This window comes from Podarcis muralis, chromosome Z, assembly GCF_964188315.1.
Source record: "Podarcis muralis chromosome Z, rPodMur119.hap1.1, whole genome shotgun sequence".
Lineage (NCBI taxonomy): Eukaryota > Metazoa > Chordata > Lepidosauria > Squamata > Lacertidae > Podarcis > Podarcis muralis.
In genome coordinates, this window is record NC_135673.1 from 31,708,150 (window position 1) to 31,722,520 (window position 14,371).

A 14,371-nucleotide genomic window follows, 5' to 3' on the forward strand; every position below is an offset into this window, starting at 1 on the left:
TGCAGATGCCAGTGGAAAAACCCACACCCAGAAGCTCTGCCTGATTTCCACAATATCCACATGGAACCAGACAACCTTTGTGACATCACAGCTCTCAACTATATGGGAATACTGGTGCATGACCTTGAAAGGCATTCCTGTATCTTTAACAGCAACATTCCTGGGAAGATGTACAGCACAATCCCATACAGTGGTGCCCCGCAAGACGAACGCCTCGCAAGACGGAAAACCTGCTAGACGAAAGGGTTTTCCGTTTTGGAGGCGCTTCGCAAAACAAATTTCCCTATGGGCTTCCTTCGCAAGACGAAACCCCATAGGGAAATCTCCGGGACAGCGGGGAAGCGCAGCGCGTCTTCCCCACTGTCCTCGGACCTCCTCCCACCGCCAGGCTTCGGAAGGCTGCTCCGAAGCCTGGCGGGGGGCGGAGAGGTTTTTTAAAAACCACGGGACAGCGGGGGACTTCTCCGCTGTCCGGGGCAATTTTAAAATGCTGCCGGGCGGCAGCACTGCCGCCCAGCAGCATTTAAAAAAACCCGGGACAGCAGGTTTAAAATCGCCCCGGCAGTGCGATTCTCCGCTGTCCTGGACCTCTTCTGAAGGCGGGCGGGGGGCGAAAGTCTTTGCTCCCCCCTGCCTGCCTGTCCCGGAGGGCTTTTGAAGGCAGGCGGGGGGGGGGGAGCAAAGACTTTCGCCCCCCGCCCGCCTTCAGAAGAGGTCCAGGACCTCTTCTGAAGGCTGGCGGGGGGCAAAAGTCTTTGTCCCCCCTGCCTGACTTCCCAGGGGCTTTTAAATCGCCCCGGACAGCGGAGAAGTCCTCCGCTGTCCCGGGGCGATCTTAAAATGCCGCCCGCCAGCATTTTAAGATCGCCCCGGACAGCGGAGAAGCCCTCCGCTGTCCCGGGGTTTTTTAAAATGCTGGGGGTGGGAAGAAAAGCCCTTGTCCCCCCCCCCAGCCTTCAGAAGAGGTCGGGGGACAGACTGTCCCCGCACCTGGTCTGAAGTCGGTTTCCCTAGGAACGCATTAATTGATTTTCAATGCATTCCTATGGGAAACCGTGCATCGCAAGACGAAAAACTCGCAAGAAGAAAAAACTTGCGGAACGAATTAATTTCGTCTTGCGAGGCACCACTGTAAATGTCCACTTAGAAACATAGGTACTTTTAGGGGATAGTCCAGAGCACCTGAACCCTGGGTCTTTTGCAATGGATCTCAGATCTACTGCAGCTTTCTCTCCATAGGAACCAACTCCCAGGGGGCATGGGGGCTTTGTCCCTCACAATAAAATATTTGATGGACACAAAGTTGATGGATGGGCATTCCCATTCAAATAGTATGCATGCACTGTGTCATGTGATCAATTATGTGGGGTAGGGCTTACCTGGGTACCCACAATATTTAAGTTGGCACCCCTGTTTCCCTCCTTTCTTCTTTACCCCCCCCCCCCCGGAGTTTACTTTGCTTTATAGGGAAGTTAGGCTCACTCTAATAAACAGTGCTGGCAAGAGCACAGCCACACCCAATCTTAATTTCCCACATCCAGGCGTGGAAATTAATACACACAACTTTTATTCAAATTTATGTCATGGGCATGTGCCCCCCAAATCCTTCAGGTATTTTGCAAAGTTTGATGGTTTGACTCCCAGGAAAGTGGAAGCAGTTCTGTAGCCTTATTTATTGAGTCACTATATTAATAAAATTGTCTTTCAGCTATAATGGCTCTCAGAAGCAGCTTACATTAAATACACCCACTAAAACAATTCACAATAAATAAATAAATAGTGTTGGGCTGTGTCTAAGGAACCCTGGGCTCAGCCAGGAAATTCACTACAGGGCCTTGGGTCACTCACTCTTTGCTAACCTACCTCGGTGTTGCTTAATTTACTTGTTGGAAAGCAGAGTCATGTTCTTTAAAAAATGTCATTATCTTTAATTTTGTAGCAGCTGGGATAGCATTGACAAATGATTGGCAGCCTCAGCCCTGTTCCATTATTGTTGTACAGTCAGCTGTTTCACCAGGTAGCAGCCAAGGCTACAGCGGGGGCTTTAGCACTCACAAAACCTAGATGTCATGGATGCAAGGTATCCCTGTGGCCACAATCTGCTGTTCCTTCTCAAATGCCCAAGGACCACTTGTGTCCTAATGATAGTACTGTGGCCCTAAAGTCAACTTCAGAGGCCCTATTCTCTGCCCTATGACCTGTTACGATCTGATTGGCTGGTAACAAGGGCAGGGCCTTTTCAGTGCTGGCACCATGGCTGTAGAACTCCCTCTTAGGGAAATCTGCCAAGCCACCTTTTACACATGCTTAAGCCTTATCACCTCTATGCCAGCTCTTAAATTCTCTTTTAAAACTTATGCAGGTGTACTTGTTGATCACATCCACACCAGTTATAGCAAAGAATCCTGGGAACTGTAGTTTGCCCCTCATGGAGCTAAAATTCCCAGCACCCTGAACAAACTACAATTCCCAGGGGGCAAACTACTTTGTGGGAAACCATGTGCTTTAAATGACTGGTGTGTATATATGACCAATGTTGTTCCTTTTCTGACTGCTTTTCTTGCTAGTACTGTACAACAAACAACGTTGGACGGGTCTTTTGAAAGGTGGTATGCAAATCAAGAAAAAAAATCAAATAATAAGTCAAACATGTTTTGCCTCTCCAGTTATTTGAGATCCCAGGAGTTTATAGAAAATAACTATAAACTGCAGAAGGAGGCCTCCCTCACTAATTAATTATTACCTGCTATTAATGCTGACTGTGCTTGCAGCTAGGACTTTTAATGCTGGGAAAGCTCAGGAATCAGTCAAGGAAGGAAAACAAGAGGAGAAAGTACAGATCTTAACAAGACAAGTGGTCTTTAATCATGAGGCACTGTTCTCTGACTACAGATACGCACAGGTAGAAATCTGAAAACAGAAAGGCATAAAAATGCTTGACACGCTCACATTTTGTAACAACATCCAAAAGGATCTGAAAGTGTATGTCTTCTCCTGATGGAAAACAATGGTTAAGATTGTGGCATTGGCTCTTATACAGCACAAAGAAGGAAGCGACTTGATAGATTTATCAACTGTCCACCTTCATGCGATGGATGGTTTGAAACGGAATTAAGCAAACAATTGGAGACACCTGATTGCCCAACAGTGGAAAACAGGATGCTGGACTAGACTGACCTTTGGTATAATCCAGCAGGGCTCTTCTTCTATTCTTATGTAGCAAATTCTAATTCAGGGGTGGAGAACCTGTGGCCCTCCAGATGTTGCTGAACTACAACTCCCATCATTCCTGACCATTAGCTGGGACTGATATGAATTAAAGTACAACAGCATCAGGGGTTTGGGGGGGGGGGCGATCCCTGTTCTACTGACTATATCTGTCTATTTAGGACTCATTCACATTTTATATTTCAATGGGTTTTTATATTTTTCTCATAACACCGATGCTAGAAAATATTTCCTTATTTTACTCACCTTAATTCTATGCATGTGTGGACCAAAATAGGATGCACATAGTTCTGTGGGCCTTACTTCCAAGTAACTGTGATTAAAATTACAGCAAGCAAACCAAATAATATGGCATTGATTACATGATTTAAATTCACATGTCTAGTTTTTTAAAATTTCAAAAGCAGCCATGGGGCCCCCAGTGAAGACCATGCTCATTATGGGACATCTCACTCTCTCAGAATCGCCATTCATTCCAGGTGAGAAGTTGCCACTGGCATCATAAGAAGCATTCATCATTGGGTGAATAAGAGCTCTTTTTTGAGGGCTGCAGCACTGCAGCGTGGAGAACCATCATTTTACCTCCTCCTTGTGTGCCATAGATCCAATCCTGATCTCCCGCCCCACACTGATAAACAACTCCTTTTTTTAAACAAACCAACAACAACTAGACACATTAATTGCAAACACACAGTTAATATTACCCCTAGTTTAGCCCTAAGAACCATGATGCAGGTACGTATTGCAAGAAACAATATGTTTCCAGTAATCGGTGCAGAAGCATGAGCCTTACAATGATTTTTGTTTCTTACGCTACAAAAACATTATCAAAATTATATGGGTGACAGAAATCATTTTGCTCAAATGTCACTGATATAAGCTTGTTCCAGCTGGCATGGCGTGGGTGGCTTGCACAAGGGCTGCTGAAAGTTCGCTGCATTGGCAAAAGTGCAGGTGCATCCAGGCTAGGCCATCTGCTGGGTGTCGCAGCCCAAAAACTCCATCCTCAGTGCAATGTGGTTATTCCAGCGGACAGGGTGTATCCTCAAATATTGAGCAAATAGTGGAGGGTCTAGGAGGTTCACCACTGGGCTGAAATGATCTTGATTTCCCTGGAAAATCTGAAAAGAAGGTGGGCGGGATAATTAATTCTTCCTTCGACCTCTAAAGCTGCTTGAAAAAGACGATAAAGTTTACCGGGGCTGGGTCAGGCCATTATTGCCACATACCGGCGTTGGCCTCTTGTGGGACCCATTAGGTAAAGGTACAGGACCCCTGGATGGTGAGGTCCAGTCAAAGGTGACTATGGGGTTGCAGCGCTCATCTCGCTTTTCAGGCCGAGGCAGCCGGTGTTTGTCCACAGACAGCTTTCCGGGTCATGTGGCCAGCATGACTAAACCGCTTCTGGCGCAACGGAACACCGTGACGGAAACCAGAGCAGCACATGGAAATGCTGTTTACCTTCCCACCGCAGTGGTACCTATCTACTTGCACTGGCATGCTTTCGAACTGCTAGGTTGGCAGGAGCTGGGACAGAGCAAAAGGAGCTCACCCTGTTGCGGAGATTCAAACCGCCAACCTTCCAATCAGCAAGCCCTGAAGGCTCTGTGGTTTAGACCACAGTACCACCCACCCATTAATGACACCTGCCCAGGCTTCTCCTTCTAAAAAACTTTGGATGTCCAGGAGCTACCCACAACATCTCCAATATATTGTTGGCTTACCCTGGAGAGACGGCCATCTTAATTTTCCACAATGCTTTTTTTTTTTTAAAGCATGTTTAGTGTGTCATATAGTTTGAGTTAAACAAGGAAATAAAATTGCCTCCCTGCCACCTACCCACCCGGAAGACATATAACATTCAAGTGAGAAAAACAAGGGAGCCGTCACTGGCTGGAATAAAGGAGCACCAGTGACACCCCAGAAGTGTAGGCCTTATTTACCTTCTCTTTGCCGCCTTGTAGGACAGAGGCCCAGTGCTTGCCATCCAGGCTGCTCGAAAGAGAAAACTCCTTCACAAACATTTTGGTGAAGGCAGACTTTGCACCTTGAGTCATCAACCCAGTCACCCGCATGGTCCTACGAAAGTTCACCTGAATCCACTCCGCTGAGCTGTCAACCTGCGGAAAAGACAGTGAGGCCTTCAAGTGCCTGCTGTTATGGCTGCCCTGGGACACTTCTTTAAACCTCTCTGGTTTTTCCCATTTTAACTTCAGTGCTCTTCAGCGCATTGCACAACAAAAGATAGCAGGGTCAAAGGCCTGTGTCAAAGTGGTGCGTCTTCAAGCATACAAAATACTGTACAATGTAAGTACAACACATCTTTGTGGGGAAGGAATTCAACAACTTAGGGGGCTGCCACAGAGAAGGCCCACTCCCAGGCCATGAGCCCATGAACCTTTTGAGGGTGGTGGAACTAACTAGAGGGCCCCCTCTGCTGAGTTTAAAACTAAAGAGGATCTGTAGAGAAGGAGGCAGTCTTTCAGTATTGGTGACCTAAGTTATTTAAACATGAGTGTAAGCACCTAAAATTGGACCCGAAAATTAACCGGCAACCTGTTCTATTTTGAAACAGGGGTCATATGAGTTCTATAGGAAACCCCAGTCGGTAATCTGGCCACTGCATTTTGGATGCTATATTCAAGGGAAAGACCCACATAGGGTGCATTGCAGTAATCCAATTGGGAAGTAACCAGAGCATGGAATACCATAGCAAATTTGTTTCTGTCCGAAAGGTGTCATAGCTGGCAAACCAGCCAGAGCTGGAAAAAGACATTCCTAGTCACTTGAGCCTCCAGTGACAGTGTTGAATCCAGGAGCACCCCCAAGCTAGACCTCCCCCTTCCAGGGGAGTGCTGCCCTGTCCAAGGCAGGACATCTCCCTGCCTCCTGGACTCACAACACCTCTTTCTTTTCAGGATTCAGCTTAAAGTTACTGGCCCACATGGAGTCCAATATTGCCTCCAGGTACTAGTCTAATACCTCAACCACCTCCAGACTCTTTTGGGAGGTAGTGGACGCTCCTTCATTGGAGGTTTTTAAGCAGAGGTTGGCTAGCTACCTGTCATGGATGCTTTAGTTGAGATTCCTGCATTGCAGGGAGTTGGACAAGATGACACTCGGGATCCCTTCCAACTCTATGTTTCTATGATTTTCCTGATTCAGATCAAAAAGAGAGGAAGAGCTGGGTGTTATCTACATATTGGTGACACCTCACTCCAAATCTCCTGGTGACAGCTCCTAGCAGCTTCATATAAATGTTAAATAGCATGGAGGACATTTTTTTTTAAAAAAAAGCCCTTCACAGCTTGTGGTCACAGCTTCTGCAGGACCACCTTCTCCCATATGTATATACCCTGAGAGATGGGCAAATATGCCCATTTTGATTTCCATATTTCCAGTCTTCACTTCTCCAAGTTTCCACATCAGTTTATTATTTTTTTAAAATCGAAATGTCCCCTAGAAATCAGTTTCTCCTAATATATACTTTTGTATGCACTTTGGCTAATGTACACATTTTTGCAAGAAATTTCCCCTGTTATATTACATTTTGATATGCCATCATATTTATTTTTAGGCAAACTTTCCCCTAAAATAAGCATTTATGTATGCATTGTTTGGCTGAAGAACTGCATCACAAAATTCAGGAAAATGTGACTTTAGAAGGATAGCTGTGTTTCAGTAAGTGTATTGGTTAACAGAGTGTGAATCAGGTAGGTTTTTGTTTAAATGCAAGCAAAATCAAATTTCTCTCTCACCTCTGGTTTCTACACACACACACACACACACACACACACACACACACACACACACACATATATTCAGGGACACCTTCCAGGCACTCAAGGAGGGCACAGAGCACAGCTGGGAAGGGAAGGAGCCGGGAGGTGGGATTTAAACAGGACTGCACTGCACATAGTCCACCACAGATAATGCTTCACACCATAATGCTTCATACCATCTCCAACTCAATGCTTTGCAACAGTCAGTTCACCCATTCACCTGCTAATCATACAATGCTGAGTAACAATCTAGAGCAGGAATGAGGAACTTGTGGCCCTCCAGATGTTGTTGGACTACAACTCCCATCATCCCTGACCATTGGCCATGCTGGCTGGAGCTGGTATGACAGCAGGAGAGCCACAGGTTCACCTGCTCTGCCTTAGATCCTTCCTGCCCATACACAAAATTACCTTTGGTCTCCAAGCATTGACTCTCCCATTCAAGTTAAGCCGGGCCAGAAAGGGGGACCAAGTGTAAAGCACATTGCTGATGTAGGAAGAAGCTGAGACCTGCTCATTGGAGATAGCATTGCTTTCCATTCCTAGTGGCACAGAGCAGCCTAGGAGAGAAAAGTGGAGAAACAACATGACCCTCACTTGCCCTCAAGAGCCCTCTCCTTCCCACCCTGCCAAGGGAGGCCCTCAGTTCCTGAAGTGGCCCTGGTCACACCTTCAAGTTTACATTTGCCATGCACTGACATGGTTGTAAGAAACCTTATGTTGATTTCCAACACTTCTTGTGGGTTAGAAACTGAGTCCTATGGTGAATGGTTGAAAGAGCTGGGCATGTTAACCCTGGACAAGAAATAATTAAGGGGAGGCATGACAGATGGAGCAGACCTGTTCTCTGATGCTCCAGAGAACAGAAGGAAAATCAATGGGTGGAAACAGAAGAGAAACAGATTTCAGGTAAACATCAAGAGAAAGGGAAAGAGCTGTACAACAGTGGAACAGACCACCTCAGGAGGTGGTGAGCTCTCCTTCACTGGAGATATTTAAGCAGAGGTTGGACAGCCATCTCTCAGGGACGCTAGAGTTGCATCTTATATGGCAGATTCTTCACTAGGCAAGTGAAATAGAGGACCTCCAAGGTCTCTTCCACCTCTGCAATCCTACGGATTCTATGAATGTGAAGGATGAGAGGGCCTCACTGCCATACTGTTCAGGTCGCATCCGATGAGCTCCATGCGCAATGTGTTGCGGATGCTGAAGTGTGTCGGGTGGAGACGGATATAGCGGGCTACAATGGGAGGGTTAAAGCTGTTGTCTCTCACGCCTGCTGCATCCACGTTCCCAAAGAATATCTGCAGGCAAGGAGAGAAAAACACAGAGGTGGGAATGGAAGTTGTGATCAGGGGCTATGCAAAGCCTGCATGGAATCCACACTCTGGCACTGAAGGCAAGCTTTCCATATAAAAACAAAGAGAAGTTTTAGGAAGTCATGAGGTCAATGACACACACCCTTTAAAAATATTAATTTAACTGGAATAGCAAGGGAAGGGCCATAGTTCAGCAGCAGAGAACAAGCTTTTCTTACAAAAGGTCCTCAACTTAATATCTGGCATTGCTAAATATGTCTGAGAAAGACCCCAAGAGAGTGGCTGCCAGTCGGTGTAGACAATATTGAGCTAAATGCTCTGACACAGTGTAAGGCAGCTCTCTATATTTCACCTTTTTACTCTCTATACCTAGTTTTGAGGCATCTTACATAGGTGGTGTGTGCTAAAAAAAATAAAATTCTATGCCAAGATAATCCAAATTATTTGCTAAGAAAAGCTGAATTCCTTCTAAAAGTATGCCTGTTCAGTACACTTGAATATTTCCCGTTTGGCCCAATTTATTCCAATTTTGCTAGTTGTAGAGAGGGGTAAAAAGCATTGATGCCCTGCTCTTGGTCACAGGTTTCTGAGAGAGTTCACCAGGAATTCCATGCACATTTAAACATAGCCTATCACTACAGTCTTAAGGACTACAAACTTGGTGAGGTGTTCTGCTTTTGCGTTTAAGTTAAAGCTGAAGTTCTAAGGATGCTGAATCCTTCATAATAATACCACTGATGTTTGTACTTGTCTGGTACAAAGTGTGACCTGTGGAGTCTATGAAGCTCTGAGCATGGTTAAAAATACCTGGGTGCATGACAATAACTGCAGTACCCTCTACATGTCTTCTCAGAAGTAAGTTCTGCTCAGCTTAAGAGGGCTTACTCCCAGAAAAGCGAATATGAAATTGCAGTCTAAAATTGTACATTTCTAAACTACCCAAAGAAGAGTATGCATTAACAAAATAAAGAAGGTAATATTCAATAGCTTTCTGCCATATGACTAGTCCTCACAAGTAAGTTCTGCAACTTCACATGATTTCTTGAATGTATGCGGCGACAATCCTAAATCTAAATCCTTTTACTAGGGAGTAAGTCTACTTGACCTCAATGAAACTGACTGCTGAGTAAACATTAGATTACACCACACATAGTGTGGGATAAACAGCTTCATTTAATAAACATGCATAAGTCTAATTAATGCATGAATAATACCATAGAGTAAGATGTCCTGCCAGGCTTAACCAATTTTGTAACCATCGACTACACGAGAAACTCAGCGTGTGAGGAGGCTAACCTCTAATCTAGGAACTTTCACTACTTTGTAACTAAGCCAAGTTTTACTGCCTGTGCATTTTTTTCTTAATGCTATATGGGAAAGCACATGAATCTTTGCAGAGTTTGTAAGTAAACCAATTTTAACTTACCCAACATATGGCCTTTTTCTACGATGAGGAAGAGGGAAACTTTGGAAAGAAACTTTTTTAAGGGGACAGTTTTGGAACTCACTTTGAAGGGCATATTTTAAAAGTCTAGCAGCCTTCAATTTCTGCACTTTACTTTGCTGCACATTTTATGGCTTTAAATCTCTGCTGGGATTCTCTCACCAAAGAGCACTTGCCCCAAACTTGGGTTTTGGAATCCAGGAACTCTCATTTCTGTTATACCTATTTTTTCCTTGAACCAACACTACAACTCATTACCCTCAACTCAAAGCTTTGCAAGTCAGCGCATCCATTCTTCTGTTAATTATAAAATATTAAGCAATCAACTAGAGCAGGGCTAGTGAATGTGCAGCGCTTCAGATGTTGCTGGACTACAGTTCCCTTCATCCCTGACCACTGGCCATGCTGGCTGGGAGTTGGAATCTAACACCTGAAGGGCTACCAGGTCCCCTCTCTTATCAATAAGAACCTGTACTTAACTTTAGTAATAATTTGGGAAGGTCATGTACATTCACATCATTCTATGTTTTGCATTGGGTGGAGATTCCCAGGGTCAAAGGGTTTGGTTTTTGTTTTTTTATTGATTGTTTCTGACAGTGCAATCCTGCATATGTCTATTCAGAAGTAAGACACACTGAATTTAATGAAGTTTACTTCCAAGTAATTGAAGTAAGGATTACAGCATAAGTTCTATTGTTCCAAAGTCCTAAACGTTAGCAAAGGCACTTAAATAAGGCAGTTGGAGTTCAGAGAGAAAAATCCTGATAACACTTTCCTAAGGAAATGGAGTAAAACTGCATATAATTTGAGGAGAAAGGTGAAACAGAGTTGTTTTGTCTTTCTTATTTCAGGCCTTGTGCATCACAGAGGGACATTCACCTAAACATACAGAAGAGAAATCCCTCAGGACTATACAGCAAATCAGGGCACATGATACCTCAGCAAAGTTCATGCCACTCTGAATGGTTGCTAAGCAACACAAACACCACCCCTTAGGTAGCTTACACCAAAAACTGAACAAACCTGTGAGCTACATACTGAATAATCTCTGCTGTTGCACTTCCAATCCAAAGTGGGAAAAACATGTTTGCTATTGTATGTGCAATGGCAAAGTCTGCATATCGTGGGGGGGGGCAGGGTTCAAGGTTAAATTTTGCTTTCCTTTGTGCCTTCTTCCTTTCCATTTTCTTTGCTCTCTGCCTTCTGGTTAGAGGAAGATGAGGGAGAAAAGGCACTCACCATCTTGGAGCTGGTGGCATTGCCTTTATAACACTTCCATTTCTCTCCATCACTACTGTAGAATATCTCAAACTGGGAGATGTAGAGGCTGGAGAACTTCTGCCGGGCTCCTTGTGTCTTTATTCCATGGATGATCTGTTGTCGTAGCAGGTCTACCTGGACAATAGAAAGCAGGAATTCACACCAAGTGAGACAATTGATTTTTGGAAGCTATGAGGGCCAGAGATAGCAGAGGGAGAGGGAGAGAGGTTGCTTCTCAGGGCAAATGATACTGAGCTTGAGAGAGCAAAAGTTTTGCATTCAGAAAGTTCCAGGTTCAATCCTTTACCACTGGAGGCTTGTCCATTAGGGCAAATAAGGCACTATACCACCAACTTCATTCTCAATTCAATAAAGACTTTCTGATAGATCAAACACAAACAGTGAGGATTGGACATGTAACATCTAATTCCTTAAAAATCAGCACTGGCACACCACAGGGATGTGTGCTAAGTCCCTACCTGTATTCATTGTATACATACGATTGTGTATCATCTGACCCGTCTACTGCAATTATTAAGTTTGCAGATGACACCACCATAATGGGTTTAATAACAGGTGGTGATGAATCAGCGTATAGAGAGGAGGTCCAAAAAATATCTACATGGTGCCTAGGGAACAACTTGCACCTTAATATCAGCAAGACAAAGGAGATGGTGTTGGACTTTTGGAGGAAGAGAGGAGAACTATTCCTGCTGTACATCGACGAGGGCTGTGTGGAGAGAGTCTCTTCCTTTAAATTCCTAGGAGTTTATCTCAGTGAAGACCTTACTTGGAAAATAAATACAACCCAGGTGGTTAAGAAAGCCCAACAGAGACTCCATCTCCTCAGAGTATTGTGGAAGAACGATGTCAATCAGCATTTGATGATCTCTTTCTATCGGTCAACAATAGAAAGTGTCTTTTCATACTGCATCACGGTGTGGTACTCTGGTTTGACATCATCTAATAGGAAGTGCCTACAGAGGGAGGTGAATACAGCACAATATATTATGGGCTGTCCCATGAATCCGCTGGATGAAATAGCGGAAGAACATTGCCTCAGGAGAGTGAGGAAAATCCTCAGGGATGATTCACACCCTGGCCAGCACTTTCTTGATCTCCTGCCCTCAGGCAGAAGATATAGAAGCATGATTAGTTGCACCAACAGGGTAAAGAACAGCTTCTATCCGTGGGCTGTTAGGCTGCTGAATGGAAAGATAACAACAGGGCAACTGACTTTCGGGTTTGGTGTGTGTGTGTCAGTAAATGAGGGGAATTAAGACTAAGAGAGCTGAGTGGGGGGTGCTCGTGTAATCTCACTGTATATAAGTTGTACAAGTGACAATAAAGTATTTCAATTTCAATTCCTCCTACACCAGGGGTCTGCAACCCGCGGCTCCGGAGCCGCATGTGGCTCTTTTACACCTTTGCTGCGGCTCCGGGGCGGATACTAGTGAGGGGAGGAGGCGCATTGTGCGCCCCGACACTCCCCACTGTGGCGGGCGCTGTACTGGCTGTGACGTCGCATGGGGGCGGTGTGTGCGTTAGTCACGCACCGTCCCGACGTCACCTTCCCGCCTGCTGTCAGATCGGACATTAAGGTAAGAAACAAGATATGCAGTGTTATATTTGTTTTAAATGTCGCAATAGTTTTGCGGCTCCCAGTTTTTTTTCCTTCGGAAACGGGTCCAAGTGGCTCTTTTTGTCTTAAAGGTTGCAGACTCCTGTCCTACACCTATCTTCTTAGTTATGACTACCCAGCGGGTGGCCCTGCCCATCTGCTTCCTTCTCAGTCTCAGTGTTGCCCCTTGTAAAACTCAAGAGGGCAAACATTAGAATTATCTGGCTCTACTGTCATTGGCTCAAGTACTGCCTGTTGGTCTTCCTGCTTTCTTCCCCACCAGCCCCAGAGAGGACCAGCCACCACTGTCCTTGGTATCTTCGGATAGGGCTAGGAAAGATCCATGTTCAGGAAGAGAAGGCTGCCACTAATCTATATGTATATGTATATTTTGTGTGTGTGTGTCTCCTGCCTCTCCTTTTAAGGGGCACAGGGCAGCAAATTTCTGGGATTAAAAAAAATCTATCTATCTATCTATCTATCTATCTATCTATCTATCTATCTATCATCTATTTGTCTATCTACACACACACACACACACACACACACACACACACACACCTAAAAACAAATTGCTTCACCCTGCCTATCCACAGGCAGCTCTTGTTCCTGTGGAGACATGAAGGGCTCACTGGTCTCGTCTCTACCTCATGACTGCTCATAGCCCATGGTTGTTCCTTCCTAGAAAGCGCATTGGGACTGGAAGGGCATGAGGCAGGTTGCCCCACAGCAGCTGGACCAAGAAAGCCAATGACAGGCAGAACCAACTAATACTAGTTCTGTCCTTCTCCTCCTCCTCCCTGCTGAGCTCTATCTACACGGGCAGCCCTGAGACTGAGGCAGAGACAGTGCCCTATTTGCCCTAATGTACCTGCCTCCACTGCCAGCCATGATAAGGGGTTAAAAACTTGGAAGGAGGCACAGTAGGCCTCTCTCCTGAGGCAATTGTGGTAAGGGCAGAAGAGCTGCTTCTTTACACTTGCCCTCTCCAGGGATTTAGACTTACAGTTTCAGATGCAGAGGGCAAGTCACGCTGAGCATACAGAGCAAAAGGTCTGAAGGGAGAGAGGGAGGCTTCACATCTATATAGGCTCCATGTGATCTGGAACCCTGAGCAACTGGGATATCAGTTTTCTTGGAAGCTTTGGCATGCAAAGGCTACATCCAGGCATTTGCTCTGAATGTGCCAATGCCAGAGGAAAGGCTCGGAGGGCAGCCCCAGTCTCTTCGCTCACACATTCTCCAGAAATTTAAGTATAAAAAACCTTACTCTGTTGTAGAGCTGTCTGTGAGTGAGTAGAATGCATGAAGATAGATAAGCTCACTAAGTCCACTCTCCCCCCGCTGCTGCCACCACCATCACTATCCCCCTTCCACAGTTAGTAAGCAACCATCACCAGAAAGGAGTCTCCTGTACTCATGCAGGCTCCCTGTGTGATGCAGAACCCTGGGAAACCAGAGTTCCATCTCACCTAAGAGCATCCACAAGCATGGTTGGCTCTTCACTGCAAATGCTCACCCTCCAACTTGTGGAAGGTGGTTAGGGTAGTGGTGGAGTTATGGCACTTGCCCCCATTCATAGGTTCTCCTAATCTGTGAGAATATAGCTCCTGAGTAGGGTTAGGCAGTAGTCTTAATCAAGTGTTAACACTTCCGTAGAAGGCTTGAGAAAGGAGCCTGAATACGGCTCCTCTCTGGAATTAAAAACCTTTACTGT

General features: G+C 45.3%; 1 protein-coding gene across 1 annotated transcript in view; it reads right to left on the reverse strand.

The window, feature by feature from the left end:
• Positions 1-2,842: 2,842 nt before the first annotated feature.
• Positions 2,843-14,371, reverse strand: part of F8 (coagulation factor VIII) — a 68,836-nt gene continuing 57,307 nt past the window's right edge. Inside the window, exons 22-26 of the mRNA XM_077922674.1 lie at positions 11,013-11,222; positions 8,170-8,314; positions 7,422-7,570; positions 5,172-5,348; positions 2,843-4,349 (exon numbers count right to left, since the gene is read on the reverse strand). Coding sequence (XP_077778800.1) covers positions 4,194-4,349; positions 5,172-5,348; positions 7,422-7,570; positions 8,170-8,314; positions 11,013-11,222 — 837 coding nt within the window. The 3' untranslated portion in view covers positions 2,843-4,193. The remainder of the gene's footprint in view (positions 4,350-5,171; positions 5,349-7,421; positions 7,571-8,169; positions 8,315-11,012; positions 11,223-14,371) is intronic.